General features: G+C 40.5%; 1 protein-coding gene across 1 annotated transcript; it reads right to left on the reverse strand.

Annotated features, from left to right (window-relative positions):
• Positions 1 to 2,051: 2,051 nt before the first annotated feature.
• On the reverse strand, positions 2,052 to 17,212 carry LOC106562343 (xaa-Pro dipeptidase). The gene is made up of 15 exons (XM_014127165.2): positions 16,913 to 17,212; positions 11,971 to 12,154; positions 10,608 to 10,735; positions 10,395 to 10,458; positions 10,182 to 10,229; positions 9,999 to 10,060; positions 9,847 to 9,891; positions 8,981 to 9,056; positions 7,221 to 7,267; positions 5,696 to 5,764; positions 5,445 to 5,522; positions 3,699 to 3,847; positions 3,254 to 3,438; positions 2,916 to 3,107; positions 2,052 to 2,657 (listed from the first exon to the last, which is right to left on the reverse strand). The coding sequence occupies exons 1-15, from the start codon at positions 16,951 to 16,953 to the stop codon at positions 2,541 to 2,543; spliced, it is 1,485 nt and encodes a 494-aa protein (XP_013982640.2). The 5' UTR covers positions 16,954 to 17,212; the 3' UTR covers positions 2,052 to 2,540.
• Between the last annotated feature and the right edge of the window lie 1,291 nt (positions 17,213 to 18,503).

Below are 18,503 nucleotides of genomic sequence, written 5' to 3' on the forward strand. Positions count from 1 at the left end.
GCAAGTCTCTTCTATTGGTGTCCTTTAGTAGTGGTTTCTTTGCAGCAATTCGACCATGAAGGCCTGATTCATGCAGTCTCCTCTGAACAGCTGATGTTGAGATGTGTCTGTTACTTGAACTCTGTGAAGCATTTATTTGGGCTGCAATTTCTGAAGCTGGTAACTCTAATGAACTTATCCTCTGCAGCAGAGGTAACACTGGGTCTTCCTTTCCTGTGGCGGTCCTCATGAGAGTCAGTCTCATCATAGCGCTTGATGGTTTTTGCGAATGTACTTGAAGAAACTTTCAAAGTTCTTGATATGTTCCAGATTGACAGACCTTCGTGTCTTAAAGTAATGATGGACTGTCATTTCTCTTTCCTTATTTGAGCTGTTCTTGCAATAATATGGACTTGGTCTTTTACCAAATAGGGCTATCTTCTGTATACCACCCCTACTGTACATGTACCTTGTCACAACACAACTGATTGGCTTAAACGCATTAAGAAAGAGAGACATTCCACAGGTTAACAAGGCACACCTGTTAATTGAAATGCATTCCAGGTGAAGCTATGAAGCTCTTTGAGAGAATGCCAAATGTGTGCAAATCTGTCAAGGCAAAGGGTGGCTACTTTGTATAATATAAATATATTTTGATTTGTTTAACACTTTTCTGGTTACTGCATGAGTTGATATGTGTTATTTCATAGTTTTGATGTCTTCACTATTATTCTACAATGTAGAAAATAGTAAAAACAAAGAAAAACCCTGGAATGAGTAGGTGTGTACAAACGTTTGACTGGTACTTATATATATATATATATAATTGAGTGAAGTTGCTGAACTGAAGGCAATTCTCCCAGTGACTGAACAGAGCAGAAAGCCCTCTTTATTTATTTGTTGGGGTCCCCAGGGAGGGTGCTGGTTTATCGGCACCAGTGGCCCCTTTTGGCTGCAGGGTTAAAACGTCTGTTACCTCTCTACCAATCGCTGCCTAGGAAAAGGATGTAGGCATTCCAGAGCCCACTGGATGGTTAAAGCAGATGGTTACAAGTTCTAGAACACTATACTTCTTAAAGAGAAGGTAAAAGAGCTACTACATTTGCGTGAGATAAAAAGATTACACCATTATACATTTTTATGCTCATGTGAAAATGTAAACATTAATTCACTAAAAGGATACTGGATTATTCATGACACTTTATAACTGCAGTAATGTACCACAATTTTCCCAAATCATTTAAAAAAAAGTACATTTGAGTAAATTGAAACTTTTACTCACGTAGGCCTGGTAAACATCTAAACAAAGGTGATAAATTGATCACGCCAGTAAAGTATTATGCCCCATTATTTTGTCCTTTATCCTGTATTGTACCTCAAGAGCAAGGAGTTCCCTTTTGATTGCATCCATCCTAGTAACATTCACTGTAAAAAAAGGTTTTGAGGACATATTTATCATGGTTGATGTGTTCTCATCCTGTATGTACTGTATGTGTAATGAGATGCTACGTCTCAGATGGACTCAATAGCTAAAGACATGATAATACAATGTATTCAATGCAACTTTGAGTTAAAGGGAATTAACTGAATTTGCCAACTGCCAAGTATTTAAGTTTATGATTTAACACCATCTTTCTCTTTTTTAAATCAGAGACATGGTGTATGACTGAAATGCTATACTTTAGTATTTGGAATTCTAATGCAAACATCTGCAATGTACTCTACACTACTTCATTATTGAAATGGGAAAGGTTTGATTGACACCGTTTTGGAGAGAATAGGTAAATAAATGTCTGTTTATACTTATTTAGTGCATATTTGTAGTCATTCCATTTATCTGAACACCAGTTCACTGGTGTTGTGAATCAAATCTGTAACAAATAAGGGCATCGATACAAGGCAACTCTTACCGGAGCTACATGAACTTCAGAATGACTTAAGGACCCCATCTAGTGAAGACTGGCAGTATTACTACAAAGTTGTAGTAAACCAACCCTCTGTTCCACGACACTTTATGTTCCCTGGCATCTACAAATGGAAGCACAGTCTACAAATGTCACAGGACGCAAAACTGCAAATTGAGGGGTTTATTTACTTCAATTAAACTGTATTTTATGAGAATTGTATAAACGTCCAAGAAAATAAAGTCTCTATTACGCACAGTCATAAAGCAATTAACCAGGCACTGAAATATTATCAACCGTCAACACTGTTTTTACGTGGCAAGATGGCCACAGCAGTTTAATTCACTGCATTTCTCTTCATTTTCACAATAATCATCTTTATCACTAAGAGCTTCCAATAGTATAGGTAGTTTAACCTGCATTTGTGTACTAGTGTGTTATGCTACTGATACTGCATTCACTGAGATTAAACAGACACCTTTTAAGATTGAAAAGTTCTGCATCTAATGCATCCATTATTGATTATATATGGCATAATGTAGACTGGCAAGATATCATTAGAGAAACTGCATCCCTTACATGAGAAGACAGATATTCTCCAGATTTAGGAGTGAAAATACCATTTGGTTAGATCAGCTTGGATGTGAGTGAAATTATTTAGAAGGATTTTCCACGGTCGGCCATGAAATCCTCAATCTCCTCCACTGTACGAGGGACACAGGTGAGCAGCTCCATTCCGCTGGCAGTCACGGCAATGTCGTCCTCAATACGCACCTGGACAGAGGGGGAAACATCCAGTGAGACACATTTGAGGGTCAGAGCCAAGGTTAATAATCAACAGCAGATAATAAATCAGGGGAAGCAGTTATAGCAGAAGACTTAACAGAACAGCATAATGTGTATATTATTTGCTGCCATGGAGTAGATTGAGACAAAGGAGTTACTATGTGCAAGCTTTGGGTGGTTGACATTGACAGTAAAACCAGCACATAAACTAATAAGTACAAACTGTCTGTGGCTAGGTAAACGTACCCCTCCAAATCCACGGAAGCGAGCCAGCACTTCATTGTTGATGAAGCAGCTCTGGGCTGGGTTGGCCAAGGCCTGGTCAAGCAGGTGGTTGATGAAGTAGATACCAGGCTCCACAGTCAGGACCATGCGTTCCTGCACCAGACGGCCCATCCTCAAGCTCTTCAGACCGGGCTCGTTGACCCGCTCAATACCCTGTGTAACCAAGAACAAGCGGCATGACACGGACGTTAGCTTTGTCTAGAAGGAAAGATACGTGTCTTTTTGGAAGTGTATTTAGAACTTTCTGTAGCACTGATCATTGATAAATAGAATACTGTATCCATCTCTCTGGTACTGACCTCTGGGTATCCGCCCACGTCGTGCACGTCGATGCCCAGCAGGTGTCCCAGGCCGTGGGGCATGAAGACAGAGCCCATGTGGACCTTCAGCATGTCCTCCACACTCCCATGCAGGATCCCAATCTTCACCAGCTCCTCTAGGTGAACCTGGTCAGCCAGACGGTGCATCTCTGTCCACTTGACCTCTGAAACACAAGACCACCTTCAGTCAGGTTTTTAAATCAGAGGTTAAAAGTTTCAAAGCAGCCTAGTATGCAGGTGATAATGACTAGTGGTGAGGATATGGCATGTTCTGTGGTAGTCTTCAGTCTGCAACAACTCACTATTACTCAAACCATGGAACAAATGAATTTATTAAATGTATAATCCTTCCTTGTGCCCAAGCTAAGTATGTACTGTTTAGTGAATGCTTCCTCTATCCTGCCTGTGTACAGTAGGATCATACCTGGTTTAATGGCAGCCATGACAGCCCGTGATGACTTGAGCACAGCCTCATAGATGGCCTTCTGGTCTGGAGTGAACTTTCCATTGGCTGGGAAGGAGCAGGTGATGTCAGAGGAGTAGCAGTAGTATTCTCCACCCATGTCAAACAGACTGCAAGGGAAAAACCACACGTCACAGTTAGACCAGTGTTACTGCTCACCCACAGGGCTCTACAGCCATTCCGGCATCATTATTTCCAAACATAAATCAGAGAAATTGTTCACAGCATGTACATCAGAATGAATACAAGTTTTGCCTTTCAAAGGTGCTCATGTTGTGTCACCATGGGCGCTCCACACAGCCACTTTAAATCTCCATCAGTATCCCTATACACACAGCCTGACTTATGTTCAAACCCAGTCCAAGCTGTGCTCTGTCTGAGTAAACCCATGGGAGAGCCACTCAGTGGATCCAGCTGACAGGGAGAACAAAACATCACCCTACTATACTAATGACAGCAGGGGAGGTGTAGCTCTCTGAGATGTACAGTATTCCATTAAACAAAACAACACCCTACTATACTAATGACAGCAGGGGAGGTGTAGCTCTCTGAGATGTACAGTATTCCATTAAACAAAACAACACCCTACTATACTAATGACAGCAGGGGAGGTGTAGCTCTCTGAGATGTACAGTATTCCATTAAACAAAACAACACCCTACTATACTAATGACAGCAGGGGAGGTGTAGCTCTCTGAGATGTACAGTATTCCATTAAACAAAACAACACCCTACTATACTAATGACAGCAGGGGAGGTGTAGCTCTCTGAGATGTACAGTATTCCATTAAACAAAACAACACCCTACTATACTAATGACAGCAGGGGAGGTGTAGCTCTCTGAGATGTACAGTATTCCATTAAACAACACCCTACTATACTAATGACAGCAGGGGAGGTGTAGCTCTCTGAGATGTACAGTATTCCATTAAACAACACCCTACTATACTAATGACAGCAGGGGAGGTGTAGCTCTCTGAGATGTACAGTATTCCATTAAACAACACCCTACTATACTAATGACAGCAGGGGAGGTGTAGCTCTCTGAGATGTACAGTATTCCATTAAACAAAACAACACCCTACTATACTAATGACAGCAGGGGAGGTGTAGCTCTCTGAGATGTACAGTATTCCATTAAACAACACCCTACTATACTAATGACAGCAGGGGAGGTGTAGCTCTTTGAGATGTACAGTATTCCATTAAACAACACCCTACTATACTAATGACAGCAGGGGAGGTGTAGCTCTCTGAGATGTACAGTATTCTATTAAACATCACCCTACTATACTAATGACAGCAGGGGAGGTGTAGCTCTCAGATGTACAGTATTCCATTAAACAAAACAACACCCTACTATACTAATGACAGCAGGGGAGGTGTAGCTCTCAGATGTACAGTATTCCATTAAACAAAACAACACCCTACTATACTAATGACAGCAGGGGAGGTGTAGCTCTCTGAGATGTACAGTATTCTATTAAACAACACAACACCCTACTATACTAATGACAGCAGGGGAGGTGTAGCTCTCTGAGATGTACAGTATTCCATTAAACAAAACAACAGATCACTGCAAGTGTTTTTGATATACAAATCCAAGACAAAATGAACACAGAATCTAATAAAATCAAGCAAACAACCCAAAAAGGACAATTGAGGAGTGGAATAACTTCACATCATGTGAAATGATCGCCGACTTACCACATGTCTCCGTCATCGATGGTCTTGTCATTGGGAGCTCCTGCATGGCCGTAGTGCAGGACTGAGCCGTTGTTTCCACTGTTGAAGATTTAAGCATACGAGTAGGTCATTATAGAGGCACTGAACACACGTCAGATCGAACAATAGCACCTCAATTCTGTACGTCAAAATGTAACAGATGATGTCACGCATTTCAGATATGTTCTCCATTAAATGAACCCATTTCTGTGTAGCAAAGGGAAGTGCCTTACGTTCCACAGATACAGGTGTAGGAGGTGTGACGCATTCCCCCATGAGAGTAGCAGTAGTGCTGGAACAGGCTGCAACAGAAAAGCACTGACATGAACAACCATACACAAGAAGCTCCACAGCTCTAACAACGAAGTGTAATCAAGGGTTAACCTCCTTTTTGATATTGATTAGCCTAGAATACAAGAAGGGAGTCATCTAAACCTCCCACCTTGAAGATCTCCATCGCCTGATACTTAACTGGAGGATAGTATGATAAAAGCATTTGGACTCATCTTCACTTGATTATTGGTCTATCCACTGGAGACTTGAGTCAGTGATTACATATTCTCTGCTGCACGTTCTTTCTGCAGTCAATTAGTCAGATAGTGGGCTGGTGAGGGGCGCTGCTATAGTAGCTCAGATTATTTACATTCTTCAGCCACCCAGATGAAGGTTTCATTAAAAACACAAAAAGCTGCCAGCTAGAAACAGGAAATTGATTCAGCTCAGTGGGTGGCTGTTACTACATTGTAAAATACACTCCCCTCCATACGTATTTGGACAGTGAAGCCATTTTTTCCATTTGGCTCTATACTCCAGCATTTTAGGTTTGAGATCAAATGTTTCACATGAGGTGACAGTACAGAATGTCACCTTTTATTTGAGGGTATTTCCATGCATATTGTATCTGTTTAACCATTTACAAATGAAAGCAGTTCATGTATTGTCCCCCCCATGTGAAGAAGTCATAAGTATTCGGACGAATGTGCTTATAGTGTATCAAAGTAGTCAAAGGTTAAGTATTTGGTCCCATATTCCTTGCATGCAATGACTACATCAAACTTGTGACTCTACAAATTCATTGGATACATTTGTAGCTTGTTTTGGATTATGTTTTGCCAAATAGTAACAGAAAGAAAATGATTAGTCATCATTCATCGTGAGTAGATAAAGATATTTCTTCTAAATAACACTTCTAAATAAATCCTCATAATGCCATGATTAAGAAAAATCATGAATGAATCATGAATAATGATCAGTGAGATGCTGTTCAGAGGCTACAAAACAACATGCTAACCCTTCACCATTACCAATAACCAGGTTAAAAAGGGCGGGGGGGTGATATTTGTGCCTCTAACCTTTTCCTTTTTCCCGATTCATTCATGATAGTCGATTATCATGGTAGCATTCACATGAATATAGAAGTTTTCAGAAGCATCTTCTATTCTTACTTATAATAAATGTATCCAACACGTTTTTAGTCACAAGCTTGATGTCGTCATTGCATGCAAGGAATATGGGACCAAATACTACACTTTTGACTACTTGAAAACACTAAGTGAATTTGTCCAAATACTTGCTGTGAATGTAGTTTATCCAGAGGAACACACCTTCATAGATAAGGAACATACCGTTTTACCGTCACCTTTATGGTCAGACAGGACATAGTACACCACATAGCCTTTCGTCACACAATATACCTTTATATGGTACAAACAGTTCAATATAGCTGGCATACCCTTCATGATAAAAAGCTCCACTCACCTCTCCATTTCATATTCTTTCTGTCCAGGTCTCACATGCTTCATGATCTGAGGAGAAAGACAACAGCACTTCAGGTTGGCCGTACCTGTGATATACAAGGTTGCAAGTGGGCAATGATGCCTCTGAGATGTATTCTTTTAGCTTTGATTATATTCATTTATTAATCATGATATAACAACATGGTGATCTCCAAAGGTTTTGGGACATTGACACATTTTTGGTTGTTTTGGCTCTGTACTCCAGCACTTTGGTTAAAGTTCAGACTCCCTGCTTTAATTTGAGGGTATTTCCATCCATATCAGGTGAACCGTTTAGAAATTACAGCACTTTTTGTACATAGTCCCCCCATTTTAGGGGACCAAACGTATTGGGACAAATGAAGTCATATATACTGTACATGTGTTCTAAAGAAGTCAAAAGTTCAGTATTTGGTCTCATATTCCTAGCATGCAATGATTACATGAAGCTTGTGTCTCTAGAAACTTGTTGGATGCATTTGCTGTTTGTTTTGGTTGTGTTTCAGATTATTTTGTGCCCAATAGAAATTAATGGTAAGTAAAGTAGTGTTCTTTTGGAGTCACTTTTATTGTAAATAAGAACAGAATATGTTTCTAAACACTTCTACATTCATCTGGATGCTACCATGACTACAGATAGTCCTGAATGAATTGTGAATAATGATGTGTAAGAAAGTTAGACACACAAATATCATACCCCCAAGACATGCTAACCTCTCAACATTATAATAACGGAGATTAGCCTTTTATATCATACCCCCAAGACATGCTAACCTCTCAACATTATAATAACGGAGGTTAGCCTTTTATATCATACCCCCAAGACATGCTAACCTCTCAACATTATAATAACGGAGGTTAGGCTTTTATATCATTCCCCCAAGACATGCTAACCTCTCAACATTATAATAACGGAGGTTAGCCTTTTATATCATACCCCCAAGACATGCTAACCTCTCAACATTATAATAACGGAGGTTAGCCTTTTATATCATACCCCCAAGACATGCTAACCTCTCAACATTATAATAACGGAGATTAGCCTTTTATATCATACCCCCAAGACATGCTAACCTCTCAACATTATAATAACGGAGGTTAGCCTTTTATATCATACCCCCAAGACATGCTAACCTCTCAACATTATAATAACGGAGGTTAGCCTTTTATATCATACCCCCAAGACATGCTAACCTCTCAACATTATAATAACGGAGGTTAGCCTTTTATATCATTCCCCCAAGACATGCTAACCTCTCAACATTATAATAACGGAGGTTAGCCTTTTTTGGGGGTATGATATTTGTGTGTCCAACTTTCTCACTCACCTTTATTCACAATTGATTCAGGACTACTCAGAATCATGGTAGAACCCACATTAATGTAATAGTGTTTAGAAACATTCTATTCTTATTTACAATAAAAGTGACTCCAAAATGACACAATACATTATTTACCATTCATTTCTATTGGGCACAAAATAATCTGAAACACAACCAAAACAAACAGCAAATGCATCCAACAAGTTTGAAGATTCACAAGCTTGATGTAGTTATTGCGTGCTAGGAATATGGGACCAAATACTAAACTGTGGACTACTTTAATACACATAAGTGAATTTGTCCCAATACTTTTGATCCCCTAATATCCAAAATGCACAGATCAAATGAGATGAGTCAGAACCTGGAGCTCCTTCTCCCCCTGTGGCAGGTATGTCTATCTGTCTGTCCTGCAGGATTTTACCTCTTTATGGGCTTCACTGGAAATCCGGTTAGTGTATCGCAGAACCTCCAGCTCCATGTCAGTCTTAGTCAGCCGGCTGCAGGAAGAGAAGGAACAAGGAGTCAAGGGCCTCTTAGATCAATAGGCCAGGTGTATATTTCTATATTATAAACTGGGTGGTTCGAGCCCTGAATGCTGATTGGCTGAAAGCCGTGGTATATCAGACCGTATACCACCGGTATGACATAACATTACTTTTTACTGTTCAATAATGTTGGTAACCAGCTTATAATAGTAATAAGGCACCTCAGGGTTTGTGGTATGGCCAATATACCACAGCTGAGGGCTGTATTCAGGCACTCCACATTGTGGCGTGCATAAGAACAGCCCTTAACCGTGGTATATTGGTCATATACCGCACCCCCTCAGGCATTTTTGCTTAATTCTATCATGCACAAACACATACTAGGCCTGGCTTATAGCACCAAGCCAGAAACAAAAGAATGATGATCAAAGCTAAAGCTCTGTGTTTATGTGTGTGCTTTATATTTGCTATCTCATAATGAATGCAGAAATAATACCTGTATTACTCATCCATTCCTCACTGCTGGAGGAGCCTTACATTCCCCTCTTTATCTTTCAGGAAAATCAGCTTCTTACCATCTTGTTAGTGAGGTGTTTTTCTGATTCTATTCTTGGTTATGGTTTCTACCACCATTTATGTCTTAATGGTTCTCTTCACATTAGAGATGCAGTCACCACCTCAGATGACTCAGTGTGAAACAGCCACAGTAGACTAATAAGGTTTTACAAAAATAGTTCCACATAACAGAAAAGAAGCAGCATCCAATGGTTACGAGCTGGATATAGTATCATACAGTACTTACCATTCCACAATGACTGGATGCAGAAGAGTGTTGTTCACTTGGAATCTGAAATATAAGACACAAGATCATATTTATCAAGGTAAAACATTCAACCAAATAAATTAGAAATACCAACTTTCAAATGGACATTAATTGATGCCAATTAAACGTACTGACTGATTCCTTCAAAGGAGGCTTCGCGGCAGATACTCCCACTGTCTGTGTTCTGTCCACGCTGGAAGAAACATAATACAATTACCAGGCCCACTTTCATGTCTCTTAAAATTATACTTTATCTAATGAATTGCTACTGTAAACCACTATCATAGCATCAACATGATATATTAAGAGCATACCAAAGTGAGAAGAGCTCCAAGCTTCATCTTGGAGAAGACATCAGCAATCTGTAAGAGTTCAGACAGAAAGGCAGAATTGTTGAGGGATCAGAGAACTGACACTATCAAATAGAGGGAAACGAGTGAAGCTACAAGATCACAAGCTAAGCTACAACACTACAAAGATGGGTAAGGTGTACAGTATGTGCATGCAAACGTGACACACTAACTTACATCACAGGTGTATTGCACCTCATCGACTGCGTATTTCTCCTTGAAGTATTCCCGCGGATGGATCCTGTCAACAGACAATGACACAATCGGTTTTAATGAGCAGGCCTAAGGAGTATTCTTAGTGTCTTTGTGAGTCCATGATGCTGAAAGTGGTAGGCTGTCTCCTGAGGCTGATCACTTTCACATATAGTTTGAGTTACGTCACTGACTCACTCTCCCATCCAGGTTGCATAGCTCTCAGGCAGCTTGGGGACAAAGAGGATGGATTTTCCTGTGTCCACATCGATGGCTCCGTAGCAGTCGGCTTCAGTCACTCCAAAAGCCCAATGGAAGAAGGACTCCTACAGAACAGAACCACATGAGTCAAAAGAGTCAGCCAGGGTCCGCTCAGTCACACCTCCATCCATCTCATCAATGTGTGATCCTATGTTGCTCAGCTGGTAGAGCAACGCAAGGATAGTGAATTCAATTGTCGCTGAATATGAAAATGTATGCACTTATTACTGTACGTCGCTTTAGGATAAACAATGGCATATCTGTAACTGACTGTTAGGGCTAGGCCCCTTTTTTCTCCACTTCCTGCCTGAATCACGTGCCCAAAGTAAACTGCCTGTAGCTCAGGCCCTAAAGCCAGGATATGCATATAATTGGTACCATTGGAAAGAAAACACTTTGAAGTTTGTGTAAACATTTTAAAATAATGTAGGAGAATATAACAATAGATATGGTAGGAGAAAATCCAAAGAAAAACCAACTGGAATTTTTTGTTTTTGTTTGGAGAACATCCTCTTAGAAATGCAAGAGAAAGGTCATATTGAAAATTAGCTCCCTGCATGCAATTCCTATGGCTTCCACAGGGTGTCAGCAGTCTATGTTCAAGGTTTCAGGCTTGTAACTTTAGAAACGAATAAGAAATAACAGTTATAGTAGAGGGACACAGTCTTGGAAATTCGTGTTTGCGTGCGCCATGGAGACATTACGCACCTGCTAAAATCGGTTTCCTATTGAACATACTTCTTTCCGAAATAAATATTATAGTTTGATTACATTTTAGGGTATCTGAGGAGTAAATAGAAATGTATTTTGACTTGTTGAAACAAAGTTTAGGGGTAGATTTTCAGATTCATTTCTCTGCAAGTTGAACGAGTGGATTACTCAAATCGATGGCGCCAACTAAACAGACTTTTTGGGATATAAAGAAGGATTTTATCTAACAAAATGACACTACATGTTATAGCTGGGACCCTTGGGATTGCAAATCAGAGGAAGATTTTCAAAAACTATGTGAATATTTAATCGTTATATGTGAATTTATGAAACCTGTGCCGGTGGAAAAATATTTTGATCTGGGGCGCCATCCTCAAACAATCGCATGGCATGTTTTCGCCATAATAGCTACTGTAAATCGGACATTGCAGTTAGATTAACAAGAATTTAAGCTTTCAGCCAATATAAGACACTTATATGTACATAAATGTTTAAAATCCATAATATTTATGATTATTTATTTGAATTGCACGCCCTCCAGTTTCACAGGAAGTTGTCCCGCTAGTGGGACACCGATCCTTACATGTACCTGTCTGAAGAGCATGTCTGTATCGGTGCAGTATCTCTGCTTCTGCTCCCCTCCCTGCAGCACGACTACAGACTTGGGGGCCACCCCATCCTTGGCCTTCAGGCCTTGGCACAGCCGCCGCCGGTTCTCAGCAAACAGGGCTGCTGACACTCTCAGGGTGTCTTTACCCAGCCAATACACAGGTCTACAGAAAGACAGCATTGGGAAATGGGTTAATATGTTGTACATTACTGTCTAGTAGTTTTCTATTTTCAGTTAGCTAACCCAATTGCCTGCCTTTGTTTCAGTTCGAACTGATTCTATCTAAAACAATAATCAATAAAAAATACTTACAAACCCTTTAGTAAATATACAATGTAAAAAAAAAATCATTGTTCATCATTATACTGCACACAGTTATGAAAGTTACATTTTTAGTGAAACTTTAGCAGAAGTGGTGAGGACATAGACGTTGACCATTTTTAGGACTCAAGAGTTTTACACTCAACAAAAAAGATGATTTTGCACAAACTGTAGAACAGCATTGCCCTAAATGGATCTGGTTTCAATGATCCCCAGTGTGTGGTAAAGATAACACTTGATCTCTGGAGAGTGCTCCCTTCCTTGGGTGATTTAGTAACAACAAAGTCCGATGTACATGATCAAAGGTCACTAAACGTAGAGTTGTTGATCACCAACCTGCCTCAGATTTTGTCAACTCGACAATAAGATGTCTAAACACTTCTGTGATCATGTGAGTAGGTTTCAATGTGCACTTCCTGTTTTAGAGATGTAGAACATTTAAACAAGAAACATGAGCTATTATAGGAGGATAGAGTATAATGCATCATATATCCTCTATATTAATTAATAACAATTGGAGCATTGACATATTGTAGGGATGGGGGAAATCGATACAGTAGAGCAGTGGTCACCAACCAGTCGGTCTTCTAGGCATTCCTAGTTGATCACCAAACATATCTGTAGAAAAGCCAACGATAAAGGCTTGCGCTCCTTTATTTATTTGACTTTGCACTTTTGGCGGAAGGTGCACTTGATTCAGAAGCCCTGCATGCCAGGTAGGCAAAGTGTTCTGAACAATTTCAAACCCACTACGGGCGGACCAGAAGAGCTGTCGTTAAATCAAGTGCACTGGCCAAATAGATAGCTCAACATTTTATCACCATGCCTAGTAACGCTTCCACAACCCCACAGCAAAGTTTGATACTAGCCTATGTGAGATTTCATAACTTCTAAAACCATGACCAGGGATAAACTGTCAGAATACAGAAAAGCCCTGCTGTTTTCATGAGTGAGTTTGTTTAATTAAGTTTTTATGCAGCACTGTCAACACTTTTACAAAACACACTTCTCCCTACTTCCTCTCGTGCCACAGCTGCAATGAATTAGTAGCTAAGTGTATTGACCATCAGTGGTAGGATGGTGTCCTCTCTCTGGCCAGTCTCACCGGAGGAAAGGAGAGAGTAGGGACAGTGAGAGGCGGACCCTCTGCTGCTCTCTCCCTCCCTCCACTGAGACTGACCATCAGATGCAGGTACTGTCAGTCCAGTAAAATAAAAAAGCAAATTACTTCAATTTATGCTCAGCTATGCCTCGCAAGTGGTACAACTGATCTATTTTGTTATCAAAGCTCGAGTTTTTAAATATAATATGGTTTTAGAAGAATAATATTGCCAGGCCAAGCACATATACTGTAGCCAATATGATGTGATAACGTTTTTGACCTACTGCACAAACTTAATTCCTACAGAACTGTTTTTATTAATGTTGAATAGGCTTACATGTTTTTAAAAGAATCTGAGTGGTAGATCTCCGCTTGTTTTTTGACTGCAAAAGTGATCTTGACTCAGAAAAGGTTGGTGACCATTGCAGTAGAGTATTGCAATACTATTTTTGACAATATATCAATTCTATGACTCCAAGTATTGATTCCCTTTATTTTTACCTGCTAGTGGCTGTACCTACGCAAAAACGTATCTTTTTTCTATAACATTAATTTAGCTTCAATCTTACTTTTAAATGGTGAGCCAACATGTTTTCAGCACTTGACTGATCAAAATGAATTTTTATTATTATGCTTCTCTCCTGTCCCTCTGCCGCAGACATATAGTGAGCACTATTTATTTAACATCGAAATGTGATAAATTGTGATACATATAGAATCGCAGTACATATTGTATCGGCACCTAGCTAAGTGGCTACCTTAACAGAGTCATAGTTGCTCTCGCCGTAACATGCGTGTTGCTGATATTTACATATTGATATGAGGAGCACAGCACCGTGATAGGAGTTCCGCTGGTTGGATTTCTTCACTTTGACATCCGCTTGCGCCAAACCCGACGAGCTTGACAATTCTGCGTTGTTAGTTGTGCATCAACTGCATTCCTTCAGACCTGAGGCCTTACTTACTCCCCACAATGCAACACACTTGTGGGGTTTGGAGTTCTCTTTTCACTCCTCCTATCTAGCTTTAACCCAGCCTTACAGGCTGACCACACCGCTCGCGTCGCAAAATACATTTTGAAATCTATGTTATTCAATTATTGCGCCAACGATCGTCTGCGTTGTCATGGGCTAAAATAGAAATCAGTTCTATTTCTGACGCAGATCGCGCTGCAAGTCCTGCCTCTCCCATCTCCTCATTGGTTTATAGAAGCAGGTACCCATGTGCCATCTCCTCACTGGTTATACCCACGTGGCGGTAATACACCTAATTTATGAAAGTTGCGAATCGCAATATAAAAGTCAAGAGAAGAAAAAGCCTGGAAGGAAGAGAGATGACTAGAAACGATTCGGTTGACCGTTTTGTGTGTGGATTAATTGGCGGAGTAGAGGACCTTGTGCATTTCAGGGAAAATAACAACTCAATGTTTATATCCCAGGACAAATTAGCTAGCAACAGCAAGCTAGCTAAATAGGACAAATTAGCTAGCAAGTGCAAGCTAACTAGTTAAATTGCCATAAATGTTTAATGCTTTTCGACCTGTCCCCAAATTAATATAATTGATTCATAGTTTGTTTTCATATTTTAACCTGCGTGTCGTGATCGCGTTTGGTGTGGGGGGACAAAATAAATGTATGCACGATGGTGCACGCACGCAGCCGGTTTGGGTTCCGTGTTAGTTGAACGAGCGGTGGTTTGACGTAACCAAGCGGAATTCCTTACTAATGGGCCCTCATAGACGGTTCTCTCTACTATCGCATGGCAAGTGGTACCAGAGTGCCAAGTCTAGGACAAAAAGGCTTTTCAACAGTTTTTACCCCCAAGCCATAAGACCCCTGAACAGGTAATCAAATGGCTACCCGGACTATCTGCCCCCCCCCTTTTTACACTGCTGCTACTCCGTTTATCATATCACTTTAACTATACATTCATGTACATACTACCTCAATTGGCCCGACCAACTAGTGCTCCCGCACATTGGCTTACAGGGCTATCTGAATTGTGTCCCGCCACCCGCCAACCCCTCTTTTACGCTACTGCTACTCTCTGTTCATCATATATGCATAGTCACTTTAACCATATCTACATGTACTACCTCAATCAGCCCGACTAACCGGTGTCTGTATGTAGCCTCGCTACTTTTATAGCCTTGCTACTGTATATAGCCTCGCTACTGTTATTTTTCACTGTTGTTTTTATTTCTTTACTTACCCATTGTTCACCTAATACCTTTTTTGCACTATTGGTTAGAGCCTGTAAGTAAGCATTTCACTGTAAGGTCTACACCTGTTGTATTTGGCGGACGAGACAAAAACTTTGATTTGGTTCGCTCCATATCGGGGCTGGACGGAAGGGTACAATTGTACTTCAAATGCTTCCCTTGACCCAGCTTGTACTCCTTGGAGCTAACCGCGTTTGAGTCAGTATACGGCGGCCAGGAACAAAAACTCCCTATTAGTCGTGCCCAATAGAGAAAACCTGGGAGGACCGGGCACCTCGGAGTGACCACTCCTCTGTGGCTGTGCCGAGTCAAGATTAGAAGATTTCACCAGTTGAACCCAACCCACTGGCGGCAACTTTTTTCTATAATCAGGAACTGCATCCTGAGCTCTCCTTTAACCTCTCGTGCACTAGAAGGTAAGGTCCCTTGGCTTAGACCTGTGTAGTTTGACGGCCCTCCATTATTACATGGCCTCCATCTTATCTTTATCTTTCTTGTTTATTTGATCTTTTATGCCCTTAACCCATGTTCAGCTGCTGTATATACAGCCCATTTCAGTGTTGTGTGCATCTTGGTTATCAATCAATGCTTTACCCTTTTCTTGTATTCCCATCACCATTCTATGTTCTGGACCCTTTCACTATTGTGGCCCTTCTGCATCTGCGCACTTCTTATCCACACTCCCTTACTGCTCAGCCCATCCCAGGGCGCCCTGCCCTTCACAAAGAAAAGAGAACTCTCCCCGGGGCTCCCGCCAGCTTCTCCGGGATCGGTACCGACCCTCCCTTCCGAACGACTGACCCATGTTTAACTGCTGTTCACATTGAACCCTTCTCCACTTCGCCCTTCAAAGTTCTCGTTTGAATATGTGCCACTACCAATCGTGATAATATCGTATCGTGAGGTCCCTGGCAATTATTCCGGAAACAATCCGTCTGTAGAGATACTAGCTAATATTATCCACAAACTGGAGCTGTAACCACCTGTTTTTTTCCCTATTATGCGAATAAATGTCAAGTTAGACAGGCATAGTTAGTTAGTTAATGGCAACTTTGCTCATTGATGCCTGACTGCCAGCCTGCAAAAAGTACGCCGCTATTTTCTTGTGCTTGACAGCTAGCTCCGGTAACGAGAGTTACCTTAATTGATCAGGTTTATGCAGATAGCTAGCGAGCTAACAATTCTGGCATTATAATTTGTTCAATTCAGAATCAGTGGCCAAGTACGCTTAACACAAAGAGAAATCACAGAAATAATACAAAACAGAATATACTCACTCCTGTCGTGCAGCCATGTTTCTCAAGACTGGAGGTGTCATGTGACACCTGGCTACGCTTGTGAAGCCGATCAGCTGATTTTGGCTGAAGTGAGTGAGTGCTGAACAAAATGTTTCAAAATGTATGTCGGCATTATGTGATATCAAGCTGCGAACCTGAATGATGCTTGAAATAGTATGGCCATTATAGTATGGTCTTTATAACTGTCTTTCAGAACCCCCCCAGGGAGTTGTTTCAGTTTCAAATCCACTTTTTTTTTAATCAGTAAACATCACACAATATATTTTTGTGTTGGATATATACCTAGTGTTCAGCTTTTAGTTTTTATTATGAACCAACTTTTGAGGTGTTATTTCATTCTCAATTTTATTGTCACTCTTCAGTGAATATTTTTGACATATTTTCTCACTGAGAACTTCTACAGAAGTCTGTTCTAGTGCCCATCCCACACAAGTTATGTAACTTATTATGGCCTTTATTTTATCTGAAGCAGCAATTATTTCAACACTTAGTTCAAGGTTCAAGAAAGCATTTGCAGATACTGTGTGACTCAGGCTGCATTTACACAGGCAGCCCAATTCTGATCTTTGCCAAAAGATCTGATCTGATTGGTCAAAATACCCATTAATGGCAAAAAGATCTGAATTGGGCTGTCTGACTGTCATAAATTGAAAATGCATCCCAGCCCTATCAGTATTGACTATGACTGACATGCCCCACTTGGATTAGGAGGGCAGTGGGGTGAATTTGTCTCAACTGCACAGATTAATGTAACCCATTTCAGAGACCTTATTACAGTGTAATTATAATGCAATAACCCATGTTAATGTGTACTAGGTAGATAAGTACAGGCAGTAAAGTTGTACTTTCCACCGCTAAATTCAGTACTGTACTCCGCACAGCATGTACTTCCTAGCCAGTGTAAATGCATATATTATTCTCCTGACAAGGACCCTGCTCCACATCCTGACCAACACCAGACATACACCATTAGAACTACTGCTATAATTTAGAAATATAATTAACATATCAATGAGTTGCTTGTGCTTGTACTCTGCCTGAATGCTACGGAGTACAGAGAAATGACAGACTGCGCCTTTAATTGAGACTCTAATTAATCAGTGCCAGCGGTCCAAACACTTAAGACACACCCTATCCCCTCAGCCCTCAAATTAAGTGGACACTTCTGATGACGCATCATGACGTTTGAGGAGTATACACTTGCAGGGCAAGGGGCGAGGGAGGAAGGAATGATTTTTAAATGAACCACCCTTGGCCGGAAATATGTCACTCGTTCATCCCCTGGTGATTGTGTTTTCAGCCACTGGTAGCTTTATATGGGCTACAGTCAATTATGAGTGCATGTCTACTTATATTAAATATATAATTATTAATTAACGCCTGCTGTATGATAGCTAACAAATGAATTTGCTTACTAACATTAGCCTGCCTAGCTGGAACTTCTGAAGAAGGCACATTTTTTTATTTCTACAATTTCCAAAAGATAACCAAACAAAAACATATTTACTTTTTACGAGACGTGGTTGTGCCGTCAAGGGCATTAGTAGCATAATTGAACTTTTCTTAGCAG

Source organism: Salmo salar, chromosome ssa11, assembly GCF_905237065.1.
Source record: "Salmo salar chromosome ssa11, Ssal_v3.1, whole genome shotgun sequence".
In the NCBI taxonomy this organism is placed as follows: Eukaryota; Metazoa; Chordata; class Actinopteri; order Salmoniformes; family Salmonidae; genus Salmo; species Salmo salar.

Coding starts and splice junctions, on each gene's coding strand:
- LOC106562343 (XM_014127165.2), bottom strand. CDS start 16,953: ATGACACCTCCAGTCTTGAGAAACATGGCTGCACGACAGGA. Junction 10,230..10,394: donor AGGTGCAATACACCTGTGAT/GTAAGTTAGTGT, acceptor GAACTCTTACAG/ATTGCTGATGTCTTCTCCAA. Junction 3,108..3,253: donor ACGTGGGCGGATACCCAGAG/GTCAGTACCAGA, acceptor TTGGTTACACAG/GGTATTGAGCGGGTCAACGA.